The sequence below is a fragment of the Rhinolophus sinicus genome, chromosome 6 (assembly GCF_057876585.1).
Source record: "Rhinolophus sinicus isolate RSI-liver-muscle chromosome 6, RSI-T2T, whole genome shotgun sequence".
Lineage (NCBI taxonomy): Eukaryota > Metazoa > Chordata > Mammalia > Chiroptera > Rhinolophidae > Rhinolophus > Rhinolophus sinicus.
Window position 1 is genome coordinate 34,807,751 of NC_142506.1, and position 16,738 is coordinate 34,824,488.

Below are 16,738 nucleotides of genomic sequence, written 5' to 3' on the forward strand. Positions count from 1 at the left end.
CTAAGAGACAAAGAAGATTTTTACAATACAGCATTCCCACAAACTAAAAAAATTCATGTCCAACTATTTTTCCCCTTCTTTGGTAAACATTGATAAATAATTCCTTTAAATTCATGGAAGATAGCAAAATAAAAAAGTCGTAAGTCCTTACTGCATCAAAGATAATATGAACGTTCAATTAAAAAATTTCTGCAACCTTCACCTGTAATAGTTGTAGCATCAGGTTTAGATTAAAATGTGAAGGGCAACGTAATAATCTAATTATTATGGGCTGGCAACAAGACGTGCTGTGTATCTGTCTTAGCCATTACTAATCCTGACCCCTGCAAAAGAACCAAATCTCACATCTAACCCTTGCGATGCACACACACGAAGGAAAGAGATGGATGTGCAAATGAAATACTGATAAAGAGGAGTTTTGGCTCTCCTTTCAACTTGATTTCAGTCATATAAACAAGAAATATACATCATATAAACAAAAAATCATATAAACAAGAAATGAAGATTCCAATAGCCTACCTGTGGGATTCCTTGCTTTCATAACAAAGCAATACACGAAGCCCACCTGGTGAACACCATGGTGGACCAGGAATTTTGCAGCAGTCATTGAGCAGTATTTAAAGAGCATACAAGTTAAATCCCATTTTTGAAATGCTCACCTGTCTGGTTTCCAATAGTTAAGATTTTTTCTTTTCTACCCTGTGCCTGGCCTCCCTTTCTGTGACCAACCTTTCCTGTAAGGGCCTGACCAAGTGCACTACTACAAACAAATAAAACAACAGGGTCCAACACAAAGTCTGAGCCTTGACAAGAAGTGTCACTTAAGAGACACCATGCAGTAGCTTCGGGGGAAAGACCAATAGGTCCGAACCTGATGCATTTGGTAAATAATTTTATTTAATTTCTCCTGGATGAGTACTTTACTCATGAGCTCACCGTAGAAGGTGTCCTAGTGAGAATAAAACTGGCATTTACAAGATGTCTTTTATCATCAAAATGCTTCACGGGTCAATGTACTGTCCTAGCATCGCTGTGGGAGCATTTTGGGCAAGGCTTTTACAAATGGTGTAAACAGACACAGAAAGCAGGGAGAGACCATAGAAAGACGAAGAATGACAAAAGGGGAAAGTATCTCACTATAATGCTACTTAAGGAGAAAAATACATAAATCATTCTTCGTGTATTACCTCCAAAATAATGGTGTCTTTTAAGAGGGCAGTTTGTAATGAATGGTGGATGTGAGATAATTTGCAAATGAGTAATTTCCAGTATTAAATGAGGACTCTGAAACATGTATTCTATTTCTATCAAAATGAGGTCCATTTCCATAGAAATGGGTGGGAAAAGTTAAGCCAAACCCAGCAGTACAGTTTCTAGGAGGAATGGCCGCTCTGGGTCTGGCCAGTCATGGAAAGTGCTGGTTTTGTAACCACTGTAGTCAAGAGTTCTTACTGAAAGGAAAAAAGAAAGTCTAAACTCCAAAAAAGGGGCATGGAAAGTATCTGAGAACTTTCCTGGCCATTTCGTACAAAGCCACAGAAGAAAAATAGTCTTGTGTGCACTTTGCTTTTTCCGTATGGCACAGGAAAGTCAGTCACCACATGCTAAACAGGTGCCTCCCTCTCCGCTGGCCTGGGAGAAAGGGACCATGCTTCATCAGTTAGACCAAGCTATTACCCAGAGGGGCGTTAAAGTGGTAGACCCAACTCTCCCAGAAAATGAACAGAAACATTCACAGATGTGGCCCAGGCATGAAGAATGAGTTGAGGCAGACATGTATAGGAGATACACAAGCACTCAGTACTCAGAAAAGCAAAATGCAGGGAGAAACAAACCAAACTCATCTATTTGCAAAGTAACAATGTTTACACTGTGCCTATGTTGTCAAAAGGCCTCTTTGATGGGTTATAAAAGTACAGTGGGTTTATGAAACAAGCACCACTTTGCCTCTCTCCAGTGCTTCCATGGGAAGGATGGGGCTGTTGCTTGTACAGCACGTGAAAGCTCAGAGCTGTGGCCCCTCAGTCTGCTCCCTTAGTCACTGTGCTAGCTGACGATTGCGGACCCTTCTGTACTAGCAACAAGTCAGCTGCTGGAGCAAGTCTGTGAGGCTCTCAGCCAAGTGACTGCCAGAGGCCCAGTACACAGGATGTGACCCTGGCTCGTATGATTTATTTAACCCTTTCACCCTGGAATTCTTTTGCAGAAAAAGAAAAACATGACATTTGTATGGTTAATGATTTCCTTAAAGGGAGAAAAAAAAACATCAAAACTTTTGTGTTCTGTGAAATGAGTGAGCAAAAGGATTGCTTTCAGCAAGTTTATATCTATAAGCCAATTAGATGGGTACCAGCCACTTGTTGGAGGAAAAAAATCCAACGAGGTTGATGTAACCATTACATTACTTAAAAAATACAAAAAGGTAACTGTCTTGTTAATTTCCTACTGATCACTTGGGAAGGTTAGGAAACAGGACATATGTATTGGTAAGAACTCTGAAATACACGTATTTTTTTTCTTTTCACTATATACAACACATACACATTCACTCATAGTACCCTAAAATCACTTGAAAAGTACAGTGATTACTTACCAGCAGTGGAAAATATCAAAGAGATGTAGAGAAATGAGCATTTTACAGACAGATCTTTGATGGGCTTTAATGTGAATTGTTTTATTTAAAACAGGGAGCCATCAAAAGTGATAAAACTATCAAGTAAACATTCTAGAGCATGGCATGGATGAAAGGTAATACTCACCAGCACCTCACATGGGATTAAAAGACAATGTCAGCAACACATCATGGAAGGAACACAAAATGTAAAAGGCACCTGGCTGGGGGAGAAGCCGCGGTGTGTACTGCCTCTCGAGCAGGTTCATGTCTGTGCACTGTGTGTGGATAAGCCTGGACAGTGACATTCGGAATGGTACAAAAAAAGGTTCTGATCTGAAGCCCAGGATCCTATGTGGGTAGCTAACCTTTCCTCAGACTGGTTTACATCTGCTATGTGGTTTAAGGTCCTAAAAAGGGTATGAGGTTTGCTAATCAGTAACACAAAAGCTCTCCCCTTTGTTTTTCTAGAAGGGTTTTTGAAGGCTTTTAAACACCCTAACTTAAAAACAAATAACAACAATGAAATCAAAGACAGAAAAGCGGCCTAAACATAAACCAATCAAATGGAAAGGCAAAATCATAAAAAACAGAACTGGTGAACAGTACATTAACTGTGTGGTTAATCCCCTGTCCAAATGAAGATGTTTAACAGGCGTCCACAACACACACAAGCACAAAGCTGCTCTTGGCAACTGTGAGTAAATAGCTACCTTTTCCTTTGAACACATTGTACTGTTACTGGTGACCGCATGCCAAGTGCTGACGTTAGAACAGACCCCACATTGGTGAAGGACCCCAGGCAGTAGTCTGCCTGATGTGGCCGTGTCTGTGGGAAACAAGACTTACACTCTCAAATAATGACACCCCCAAAGTCCCCTCTCCTCTTTCTGTTTGCACTGTATGTTTTAACCTCCTAGCAGGTAGGTCCAAATGATTCCATTTCCCTCTCAGTTCTAGGCACTCTCTGGAACATCTTTGATTAACCAGGGTCTTTCATTTCTTTCCAACTCCATTGGTGACTTTTGACTTGGAATGTCGATTTCTTCTTCTGGAAGAATGGCTTTCGTTGTTGGCTGGATGCTTGGGTGGGCTGTCCTCAGAACCTGGCCAAAGGAATCAGAACACACAATCACTATGGACTGAGGGGTTCCCAGGCTCACTCAGATTTGTAGGTCTCCCTGCCCAGTCTCCCTAGGCCTGCCCGCAAAGTGTAGGCTCTTCCACTGATACTCGTGCGCCATCTAGTGGCCTCGTTAATAAATTAAGACAAGCAGCCAGTGTCTGGGTATGCAAGTTGATCGCTTCACAGTCTGTGGGGGTCCTGAAGAATTTTTATATTCACACGGTGTAGGGTGGATCATGGTCATGGTGATGGGAGCCTAAGTTAGCGTACAAATGAAATCAAAGCACAAAGGACAGGCAATTAAAACGTAAAGCACATGGGTGTCAACCAAATAATGCATTACCTGTTTCCAACCTTGACCTGCTACATACCAGAGTTTCCAAATCCCTGAATTGGAAAAGATTCCTGACTTTACAAAATTAAAGCTATCACATGCCCTCCATCATTTGATCTGGAGGTCACTTTTACAAATCAGGTCCTGGCTGCTCATGAGAGTGCTGGAGCACACACTGAAGATGCCACATGCCTTCAAGATATTCAGTCTACAGGGAGAACATCATTTGTCACACTATATTATTTGTCTGGGAACTCAGAAAAAGACTTCTACATCAGCTGAGCAATCAGCAGGCATCAGCCAGGTGGAGGGTGGGGTCAGGGGAGCTGGGGGATGGGTGGGCATTCCAGGTAGCGGTGTGGAAAGCTTGGGTTAGCTCTGCTCTTAAGTACATGGCCAACCCCTGGCCTAGCAGCCAAGCCAAGACTTTGTTTGCCCCAGGGCTCAGATCCAGCCCCAGCCCCAGAGGAAATCTCTACCCAAGGTAGTCACTAAAAAAAGTTCTCAGAGTTTTGGTCTCCATTATAAGTGGCATTTGGCTTAGTCCACCGAGAGATTCTTTTACCACTCTAAAGATTTTTTCTTTCTTTTTTGTTCTTTTTACTAGTATATCTACCTTTCATTGAAATATATCTCTACACTGCTTACTTCTTTTAGTCTTTTCAATGGAGAAGTGCCCAGAAGCATCAAAGACTGATATGTAAGGGGATGGCTGCGAATCAGGGAGCTCTGGGGAACCCCTCTGCCCACTTCTATCAGCATTCCAAAACAGACTGTTGAAACACTCCTTGACTCAGGAGAAACCATCTAAAAAAGGTGTGAATGGCAACTCAGCAGTGTACACTAGTATTTTCCCAGGTAGAGCGCTAAGAAGCTTGACCCCAAAAGAATTCGGGAGAGCAATTACGACAGTAGTGCTTTCCTCTCCCTAGGCCCACGGGTCTTCTGAGCCATCCTGTGAGCTAAAATTCAGGGTCTCTAGCATTCATAATTCTCCCCCTTTAGTCAAGCCTTCCAATCAGCTCGTTAAGAATAGGTAAGAAATTACTGTCCAGTGGAGCCTTCTCAGTGTCGTTATTCCATGTGCCTAATTCTTTAAAAAAAACCAGGTGGCCCCAAATCTTTCCAAAATGCTCCTCCTTTGGAGAGAGGGATTGAAATCCCTTAACGCTGGTTTGCCTCTTGAATAAACGTGATTAAATCAATCCACCTCTTTGAAAGGCTTTTCCTCCTGATACACAATTCTTCCTAACCCCTTTCACTCATGATAAAAGCCGAGAGAGAACACTCCATCAGGGTGCTTGAGACATGTGGGCCTCCTTACATCTTCCTGTCTCAGAAATGGCAGAACTACATGGTGCCTCTTCTTATAAAGAAAGTTTCTTTGGGCAGATTCTGCAAGCACTTTGCATGTTTCTTAATAACAGGAGTCACGTGATGAGTAGGTTTGAGACCCTTCAGAACATACATTTATCAAGATACAGAGAAGAAACACTGATTTTAAATCTCCTTACTGGGCCTCAGAAGGGAGAGGACCCAGTAAAGTTTTAAACAATAAATAAGAAAGAGATACCTTTTGTACCTTTCCTGTGAGGCCAGGAGATATCTGGACTGTAGGTGCCGTCTTCACATTCTGAGTAGGTCTAGGGAGAGAAGCAGGCTTAGTGACAGAATTTCAAGTGCTCCCCAGGAGGGGTAGCAGGCAAACAAGGGAGATGCTCTGTCCTGCCTCTCCCAGTCTGGGGATCACCACCACTAAGCAACAGAACTTTCCGGTACTCATGTTTCTCAGCTATAAAACCAAGGCTATCTCCCAGGTGATAAATCTAGAAAGCACTTTAGATCCTTAGACTCAAGGTATGAATAAAGGACGAAAGCTGTTCTTTTTACTTAAAAAATTACAGTGGACAAGACTGCTGTAGCGTTTTAAGCCTGTACAAATCTATTCTCTACTTTAATACTCATATCTACTATGAAGTGGGCAGGGAAGGCGTTTTTTGATTGGGGCCCCAGGATGGGTGGGGCATAGGAAAAGGTCTGTGCAAAGTGGAAGGGCCAGGAATAAGACCCAGCCTTCCAAAAACTGGTCCAGGGCTCTCCCCACAAGTTTTGTTTCAAATAAATAATTAAGTTTTAAACCTCTTTAAAAAGGAGGATAAATATAGTGACCTACTGAACAGGGCAGTCACAAGCATGGACATCCATGGATAGGGAATGAATTCTGAACTGGTTAAGTTTCTACGTGGCGAGACTGAAGCCCACTCACGAACTGGCCACACCATATTCTCATGCAAACATGCTCTGGGTTAAAGCTCCAAGATGGAAGGGTTACTTTAAATAAAGGCCATCTCTGCCTTCCCTCTTGTACCTTTTCTCGATGACCATAGTGCTCTGCATACCACACCATGCCGTACAGACACAGGAAGGTGGTGAAAGCCTGGAAGAGAAAAACAAGCACATTTTATAATTGATGTTGCACGAATTCCATTTTCCAGAACTTTAGGGTCTCATGGGAATTCACACAAGATGGCTCAATGCATTTCTGCTATCTGTCCTAGGACACCAGTTAAAAAAATGGCTGGATGTGGTGATGAACCCCAGGCTAGGAGTGGGGGGAACATCCCCAAAACTTTTGACAAGAAGAGTTGATGAGACCATAGTTACTACTTGTGACTCTATCAGAACGCAAGATCATGGTTAGAAGTGGGACAAGTGGGATGCATTTTCTGAATGGTTTTACAGACTCTGCTCAAGAGGACATACAGGATTGTCTACTGTGTGTCTGGTTTCGTGGCCCATCCTCTTCCCTCATCACTGGGGAGAGTTATAAGGACAGTTTGTCAGCTTCTGTGAGGAAGAAGATTTCTGAATGAAAAAGCAGATTCATTCAGTCTGAGTCAGTGGGGCTGGAGGGCATTCAGGACAAATACCCACTGTGTCAGTGGCAGAACACAGCAGGACATTACTGCCCCTGGTTTTGCACTATTTTACTGCTTTTTAGTCTCAGTGGCCCCCACCTTGACCCCAGTTCTGGTTGCTTTTGTTTTTCTTGTTTAAATAGATAAGAAAATAAAGAGAAAATAAAAATGCTATGTAAGTCCCTGAGTGAAATGAGAAGGGCGTGGTCCATGGGACCCCAGAGGCAGGGATAACTTCTACTTCCCCTCAGCATCCCTACCTGCCCTGCATTACACCCTAAATCAGGGGTGTCCACGGTTTTCACCAAGGGCCATATACGGTAAAACACACAAACAGCCGGGCCACTCACTCGAGGTGAAGTACATATTTCCTCACCTGGTTTATTTAAGTAAACTAAATATATTTTTGGAATTTGCTGCGGGCCAATTAACAATGGATCGCGGACCACAGTTGGCCTGCGGGCCACAGTTTGGACACTCCTGCCCTAAATTATACTCTAATTTGAGGGAAGAACAGCCTCTAGAACAGGGGTGTCAAAACTGTGGCCCGCGGGCCAACTGCGGTCTGCGATCCATTGTTAATTGGCCCGCAGCAAATTCCAAAAATATATTTAGTTTACTTAAGGTGAGGAGAGGCAATACATACTTCACCTCGAGTGAGTGGCCCGGCTGTTTGTGTGTTTTACTGCATATGGCCCTTGGTGAAAAACGTTGAAAAAAGTTTGGACACCCCTGCTCTAGAAGAACCCAAAGTCTAAAAATGTGTCAGGGGAAAAGTTCCTGGATGCCTACACTGAGTAGTAAAGAAGGGAGGGAGAGCGTGTGACAGTAGTGAGGACAGATAACTCTTGGCAAGGTCCTTCAGCTAGGCCTTACCTTCCTGACTGTAGGTGAATCATCCAAAACAAAATAACTGAATTTCTTCAGAATGCTTTGCTTTAGGAAGCTCCTTACACCACACCATCCTCGCTAACCTCCACCTCTTCCACTGTATTTCCTGTTGAGGATCTATCACCTTGCCTCGACTGTGGGAAGAAGTGTGAAATCACAGTGGAACCTTCTCTTCTTGAGGAAATAATTCTCATTCTTTCTAAGAATCATAACTTTAGATCTAAACAGGTCACCAGAGAGATCATTAATTTCAACTCCCAGCATTTCACAGGAATGAAAATGGCCCTGTCAAAGACACACAGCTAGTATGCGGCAAAACTGGAACCAGAACACAGGTCTCTTGATGTCCCTGCATACAAGGTTTAGGGATGGCTATCGAGATAAATATTGACTTTATGTCTATATATCTTCACATCTCTATCCATTCATCCATCCACTCATCTAGCCCCGAAGAAAGAAAAGCATCACAGAACAGTCAGTAGGCTCATCTGCTCTGCACGGCCCCCAGTCTGCAGCGTGGCACTGTGGCTGCAGGGAAGACAGGGCTGGGAATTCTCAGGACCATGGCAGATAGTCTAGCTCTGGCCAAGTTCCTTTAAGTCAACGATATTAACTAAGTGTCTGCTGGGGAATAGCATCGTCTTAAATGTCAAAAAAGAAGAGTGCGAGTGTTCCCGCTGGCCTTCTTCCATCAATGAAGTCAGAATAGCAGCATGGTGGAGAGAGAACATGAAACACAGAGGATCACTAGTTCATTTTATAGTAAGTCCATATGGAAACTGGCATCCACCTACAGATTAAAAATTTAAAGAAAAAGAAGCTCATACACACACACCCATCAAAAAAGTAGGCAATAACTATATTAAAATTATAAAATGAAAACTACTTCTAACCTTTACCAGACTCTGGTACGTGCTCAGATTTCTAACATACACTACCCACTAAATGTACCATTTTCACAGCATGGAAAAAATGGGAAACATTAGAATTTGCAGCGTGTTAGCCTATATATATATGTTAGGTCCTTTACAAAGAGCAAAACAGGCCATCCTAGGTTTCACAGGACGGGGATGTTGGGGAGGACGGGTTCCACCTCCTTACGCCAGTCAGTGGCTGTGCAGTGGGGGTGGGTAGGCGGCCAGAGCGGTCACTCCAACAGACCGTAGAGCAGTGAGGGCTGGGATAGCTGTCATTGTGAATTCTGCCCACCAGAGGGCAGGTGAGTGGGGCTCTTCCTCTTCCTTCCCCAGCCCCACCCCTGGGAGGGCAGGCTAGGGCAGCCAGGCAGACAGCTCTGCAGGGTATGAGGGGACAGGCCGGGGACAGGCCGACACCAGTAGGTGGTGAGCTTATCATCACAACCACCACTCAAAGGGCCTGCTGTGGCTGCCAAATCTACCACTTCACCTGGGTACAAAAGATCCATTTCATACTTGTCCCAGGAGACAAAAGCTTGTAATTGGGGTTTGCAATCACACCTGTGGAAATTCAGGCACGTACCCATTTAAAATGTCAAGGCCTGGATTTACAAATAGCAATTGTACAGATTGTGTTTAACGAAAGGGAAGAAAAAGAGAAAGTGAAAGAAAACATGTGGGATGAGAACCAAGGCAGTACACAAGCATGGGTGTCGGCAATGAGGGGGTAAAACTGGCTTGGCTCCCACATCATAATGAGAATTCAAATTTACCAAGTCTGATCTGACAACTGCTGTTGGAGAAGCTTATTAACTAGCATGCGGGTCTTTACTTCCGCAATTATCTCAAGTTCCAGATACGTTCTCTTACTAAACCAGGAGAATAATTAGGGGATTTGTCTCTGAGTGCTGTGGGAGGCATGGTGTAGCTTAGCATTCCCTTACTGAATGGTATCTGCCTCACTCCTGAATTTGAGGTCAATTTTCATCTTTAATAAAGACCACAAATGTGAAAAAGCACCGGCACCTTGTTTGTATTCTTCTTCTTCAACTGGTAAATGGGCAAGGTAAGTGGGGACCCCTCTTTATCCCAGCCAATGGCCTCATTTCGGGCCAGGTCCCCCTTCATGGCTCTCATCATTGGTAACACCAACTGGGAAATTCTGCTTGTCTTCAAAGCCCTGCGCTCCAGGAGCTGGTTTTCAGACTGGCTTGGCCTCTAAGTGGCTGCTATGCAGAATTCCATCCTCAACCAGCTTCTCTTCCTTACGCTGGCCCCAGACTAATCCAAGAGCTCTAGCAATGCTCGACACACCCATGGCCCCGACTCTTTCATCTCCACTGCTAACTGAGTCTACCCAGTGTTACTTGACAGACTAGAATTTCCAATGATACAGGACATCTTCATCTGTAAGTTCTAAGGGTCCCTCAAACCTCAATGCCCCAAACCAAATTCATCTACTTTCATGGGGCTTCTTATATCCACCATTCTGTTACCATCTTCAATAGCCACCCAAAGACACAAACTAAACACCCTGGAGTCATGCTCAAGGCCCTTCCCAGCTCTCACAGGGGATGGCGTCCTGTGGGACTGACCTCTCAAATCCAGCCTTTTCTCTGCATCTTTAAGGCCACTGCCTTGGTTTAGCTTCAGTTATTTGTCACTACAACACCCTCAGACTGAACTCTTCCTCCAATCCCTCTAGACTCTCCCCCCACCCACAGTGTTTCCCACTGAAAAATCTTCTTGGGATCTTGCTAACTACAGATGTCCCCTGTCCTCTTCACCTCCAACTCGCTCTCCTCACTCCTGCTCCCCAAACATGGAGCCATCTTCCCGAGAACGCTGGGCACTGGCACAGCTTCACGTCTTTGAACATGTGCGTTCCTCCCCCTGCCTGTACATCTCCTGGTCTCTGTCTTTCAAATTTATTCCTTTATTCTCCATGTGTTTGTGAGGTGTTTCCTATGTATTAGGTACTGTGCTAGTCAGTGGGGACAAAAGGACAATGAAAACTTATTCTATGTGAGCAAGAATGTAATGTTGAGGAGACAGATATAAACACCGCAAATTACATTACACTCAAATTAGAACTCAAAGAAATATGTACCAAGTGTGACTGGTCTCTAGTCTGCCTTGCAGGTCATAGAGGGCATGAATTTAAGTCTGGTCTTGGCATAAGATTCACTAGGTAGAGGAAGAGGAGAAAGCATTCACATCAGGTAAAAGAAGCATCATGGGTGACGGCAAGATAAGTCTGGAAGGATGACTTGTTGAGGTAACTAAGGAGTCTGAGGTAGCTGAGTAGAATACACATGAATGGGTATGATGAATGATCCAGATAATGGGGGACCTAACCACACACGCAAGCTTTCCTATTTCAGCTGGTAGCTTTTGTGGTGGGGATCCTTCTTGGTGTTTCTTTCTACAGGGAGGGAGCTTTCCTGGTATAATACTCCAGCTTCTCCCCACCTCTCACTCCTTCCCTGGGGAGGAGCTATCTGGTGAATCCGAGAAGGAAGCTGGGCATTTCCTGTCCTTCTGTCCCGGTGTTAGGCCGCCAGCACAATGTGGGGAGGCCTGCTTCCTGGGGCTGGAGAGTGTGTCAAATTCTGGGGTTCACTATTCAGACGCCTCTCATTGCCATGCATCTAAAGCTGATATTGAACAATGTGGATTCTCAGTAATAAAGATGCTATTCAGATCTCCAGAAGCACCTCCCACCCTGCCTATGTCTTAATTACTTGGAACTTCAGTGGGGAAAAATATTGTATTATTGGGCTCTCTCAAGCCAACAATGAGGGAATGATTCTAAGAAGGGAAAAGAGATTCAGATCTGAATCCTGGAAGATTGCTTTGGTAGCAGTGTAGAGAGTGGATCTGAAGGGCAAGATGGAGAGAAAATAGGTGTCTAGACAGCTGCAAAGGCAGTGAGAATGGAGACGAGGGTGGAGCTGGGCTAAATGCTCGAATGACTAAAACCTAATGATCCGCTGAGTTGAAGAGTGACAGAGGACAGTAAGCAGCCTCCCCGGTTTTTAGCTGGGGCACCTGAAGGATGAGAGAGCCATCACTGTGACCATTCAAAGTCCTCTTCATTCATTACCTCCAGGGAGCCCTCACCAATTCCCCATCTCATCTGGTGCTCTCTCCAGTGCTCCTTCAGTTCTATGGACACATCCTTAATCCTTATCACATATTAATATCATTCTTTTGCATGTATAATTCCTACCTGGATGTGGAGACCCTTGGAAAGGGCACCCTTGGAAGGGGAGGAGCTCTCTAGCCAGACTATTTGGGTTTGAACCCTGCCTCTGCCACTTAACTCTTTGTGTAACAGGGGGCAAGTTAGTGAACCTCTCTGTGCCTTTATTTATTCATCGATAAAAGAAGGCTAATAAAGTACCTCCCTGCAAAGTATAAAGATCAAATGTGCAATTCATGAGAAGGGCTTAGAGCAGTGCCTGGCACATTGTAAGTATTAATAAATCTTATCATCACCATCATCTATCTGTGGGGGGTACAGTATCAGGTGTAAATTTGAAGAGCACTCAGAAAATGTTGTGTGAAGGAATACCACATGTACAAAGGACCATGGTGACTGAAAGAGAGACTGATGGGAGGACAAGATGTGGTTCATATCCTTAGTGAGGTTATAATCACACAGATATAAAGGCAAATCAAAAATCACCAACATAAGAAGGCGTATGCTAAGTGCCAAATAAGTAAAACAGAAAGTATCTAAAACTCAGAGAGACTGGCTGTGTCCCTGCAGGTGGAATGACGAGAGGGCTTCTTTGACATGGCCTTGAGAAGACTGTTCAGGCCACTGATGCCCCAGATGGAAGCTGTGCACAGATGGCTGGGAGCCTGCTATGGGTTGTTGTTGAGAAGGGCACCTGCCCATGTCCCAGTAGTCCCGTCTGCCTCCACCTCTCAGTGTCCCCTCTGGCACCAGCTGAGGCAGTAGTTAAAACTACAGTTCACATACCTAAGGGGCACATGCCAGATAGCAATGTGAGAAGCAGTTGGTTAAAATCTCCAGACACATCTGACATACTCCCCTAACCAACCCTTGCATCTAGTCTTACCAGGCCAAAAAAAAGAAAAAAAGTACATTTGAGCATTAACTCTGGAGTTTAAGTACAAAGGAAATCATTATTCCCTTTTACTGTTCAAGATAAAACAGGGCAGAAAAGGCTCAAGGAGCCCTGGTACAGTTAGAGTTCCTAACAATAACCCTAAAAATAGGCATTGTGAAAGGCAATAAAAAACACTTTAAAAATACAAAGTTTAGTCTTGCCAAAAGAAAAAAAAAATAGACCTGAATCTGATTAAGCCTCTAGATGTAGCTACCAATTTACAGAAAATACAGAGGACAAAGAAATCTGTTAAATTACAGTACAGGATGAAATCAGTAAAATCCAGACTGTGGGAAAATCTACAGGACAAAAGAGGATTTCTTCAACAAATAAATTGTGAAGGAGAGAAAGCTAGAGACACGATAGTATAGATTAAAAGAGACTTAAAAGGCATGCCAACAATTGCAAAAAGAGGGTATTGATTTAAGTAAACTGTTAAAAAATACAACATTTAAGAAAATGTTAGTAATTTGAACACTGATTAAATATTTGATAATATTAAGGAATTATTGTCAATTCTTTTTCAGGTGTGATAATAGTATGGTGGTTGCATTAAATTGAAAAAAAGAAACATTCTTGTCTTCTTTTAGAGCTATATCCCGAAATATTATAGGTGCATTTGCTTCAAAATAATTTGGGATAAAGACAGTGAGTAGGAAATATAAGGAAACAAGACTGGCTATGAGTTGGTAATTGTTGAAACTGGGTAATAGGTACATGAGGGGTTACCTATCCTATGTACTTTCAAACATGTTTAAAGGTTTCTGTAATTATAAATTAATTTTCTGGACCAAGTAATTAAAGAATCCTAAGCTTAAATGTAAAATAAGACTTTTCTCCAAAATAATAAAACAATTAAATTAAGGGTAGTCATAGACTGTGTAAACTAGGTAAGATCTTACTTCACATTAAAGGTAAGGGAAAAGTTCCAGGATAACAGAGCTGGAGACCCCAGGGCTCTGCCCTTCAGAAAGGAAGCTCACCCTACCCAGACTTGGCCTAGAAAGTTGGCTGGCAGGGCAGAAACTGCACAGTCTGACTACCTTCAAAAACATTTTATGTGGCCTATAAACTATAGTCTGTCATTTTGTACATAAACGCTCATACTAATGTATGTTACATGTATGTTATAGGGAACAGTAATTGTCCTTTTCACTTCATGGCAAGCATGAAATTCTTCGCATGAGCAGATGAATTCCTGTTAAGTGAACTAAATGCGTGTATGGTGCACCTCTGACCCATTCTGGATGCCATGTGGTCCTATGTGTTTATTCTTGAACTTCAGAGTAGTGACCAGTCTCAGGTTATTTCAAATGGAATGTCCTGTCTATGAATTTCTAATGAAGCTTGGTGCACAAGAGCTGTTTTGTTTTTCGTTTCTTTTTAAACACGATGGGAATTTAGCCAACCCTTTGGGTGAAAAAGTAATGACTTACCACACAAAGAAGCCAAAGCACAACATAGAGTATTTGGGTCTTAGAGAAGAGATCTTGTCCAAATTTTATGCAAACAATAGCTTCCAGGAAACCAATGACCCTAGATGACAGAGAAGAAGAAGTTAAATACTAATTTATCTTATCAGAGCATATACATTAACACAAATATGCATTATTCCATCAAAAAGTTCAACTGGTTATAAGATTTCTGCCCCAAACACTGGTAGCAGATCGCCCACAAAAATGACATTGTTCTAGCACAACTGCACTTTCTTCAAAAATAATATACAGTTGACCCTGGAACTGTGGGGGTTTGAAATGTGAGGGTCCACTTCAACACGGATTTTTTCAATAAATACTGTGAATGTATTTTCTCTTCCTATGATTTTTGTAATAACATTTCTCTTCTTTAGTTTCCTTTAGAGTAACAATATAGTACACAATACATATACCATAGAAAATATGTGTTACTCAAATGTTTATGTTATTGGTAATGCTTCCAGTCAATAGTAGGCTATTAGTAGTTAACTTTTAGGGGAGTCAAAAGTTTTATGTGGAGACGTCATCAAAATGGCAGCATGAGGTGAGCCTCTGTAATTATCCACTGAAATTTACAACGAATCAAACAACTATAACTCCACAAAGGACTGCCTACACAACAGAGAGGCAAGATGAAGAGGCTCACTACTAAATTCACCCAAAGGTAGGCAAATTGCGAGCAGGGGAAGAGGGGAGGGAGAAGTGTAGAGCTAGAGCCACACGGGAGCAGGACTCAGACCTAGATCAGTGCTCCAAGCTCCCTGCATCACGGAGCTACCGCAGCTGAGGGAGAGGGAAGAACTTGGACTGCTAGGGTTCCACTTCTGGCCCACAGGGATGAAGGGACAGCATATAACACAGCTGAACACAACGGCAGAGACCGTGGAGCAAACACTGAGGGAAGAAGGCTGAAAACGGTGGTTTAAGTCCTCACTGCCACAGAGAACGGAAGCCTTAGGCACTGAGACTAGCTGCCCCCTCCTTACCTTCCCAGAGCTGACCCCACCCCCACCTGCCCAGTGCTAGAAGAGGAACAGTAGCAGTGTCAGATGGAAAGAACAGAATATTTGTAGTTCTGAGAACAGTGGACCGCAGACACAGATTCGCAGCCCAACTTGTTTCGGCAAAGGGGAGGGAGCTTTGGAAGCAGGAATGTCTGTGGTGGTTGTCGCTGCCACTGCTCTGGGCCACCTCTCACAACCTACCCCACCCCTGTCCCCACCTATCTGGGCAGATCCCTGCAGGAGTAAACAAAACTGCTGAAACACACAGGCTCTGAATCTGGTGCAGGAAGACCTCTGGAACTTCAAAAGCTTTCCGCATCCCCACACGGATGTGGCACCCTACGGCCTAGGCTAACTGTTAACAGAGGAGAAGACTGCCTTCCAGGGAATCCCCCCATTATGTAGGAAGCTGAGATAGTGCAGAGAAAACATAACACTACAGTGCGAGAGAGAAGAAAAGGCTACAGTCGGAGAGAAAATAAAATGATCTACCAACAAGTACTGGAAAACAAAAGAAAGACCTCTTCCTATCAACTTGTTGCGGAACCTACTCCTATAGATGTCTAGGAAGAGAAATAATAAATCATTAATTGCCATGAACAACCAAGGGAGCAAAGCAGCTAAGAAAGAAAATGAAAAGTCTCCAGAAAATTAACTTAAAGATATGGAAGTATGTGACTTAAATGACAGAATTCAAGATTGCAGTTCTGAAAAAAATCAACGAGATGCAAGAAAACACAGGAAGGCAGTTTAATGAACTCAGAAACACAATCCAAGAACAACATGAACATTTTACCAAAGGGAATGAAACTTTAAAAAAGAACCAAATGGTATTTCTGGAGATTAAGAACTCAATAGAAGAAATTAAGAATGAAATACCCAGCTTACTTAGCAGAGATGACCAGATGGAGGAAACAATCAGTGATATCGAAGATAGAAACCTGGAAATGACAAGGATGGAAGAAGAAAGAGACTTGAGACTTAAAAGAAATGAAAGAACTCTACAAGAACTTTCTGACTCCACCAGAAAGAGCAACATAAGAATAATGGGCATACCAGAAGGAGAAGAAAGAGGGAAGGGAACAGAGAATATATTCAAACAAATAGTCGATGAGAACTTCCCAAATTGTGGACAGAACTGGATCCTCCAATCCAAGAAGCAAATAGAACACCTAATTACCTCAATCCCAACAGGCCTTCTCCAAGGCACATTGTACTGAAGCTGTCTAAAATCAACGACAAAGAAAGATGCCTCAAGGCAGCCAGGGAAAAGAAGACGGTAACCTACAAAGGAAAGCTCATTAGATTATCATCAGATTT

At 43.1% G+C, this 16,738-nt stretch overlaps 1 protein-coding gene across 2 annotated transcripts in view; it reads right to left on the reverse strand.

Moving 5' to 3' along the window:
* Nucleotides 1–2,644: 2,644 nt before the first annotated feature.
* PTDSS1 (phosphatidylserine synthase 1) overlaps nucleotides 2,645–16,738 on the reverse strand; it is a 70,481-nt gene continuing 56,387 nt past the window's right edge. Inside the window, exons 10-13 of one of the 2 annotated variants that reach the window (XM_019718401.2) lie at nucleotides 14,376–14,475; nucleotides 6,440–6,508; nucleotides 5,645–5,714; nucleotides 2,645–3,717 (exon numbers count right to left, since the gene is read on the reverse strand). In XM_019718401.2, coding sequence (XP_019573960.1) covers nucleotides 3,608–3,717; nucleotides 5,645–5,714; nucleotides 6,440–6,508; nucleotides 14,376–14,475 — 349 coding nt within the window. In that variant the 3' untranslated portion in view covers nucleotides 2,645–3,607. The remainder of the gene's footprint in view (nucleotides 3,718–5,644; nucleotides 5,715–6,439; nucleotides 6,509–14,375; nucleotides 14,476–16,738) is intronic. The other variant, XM_019718402.2, reaches the window with a different exon arrangement.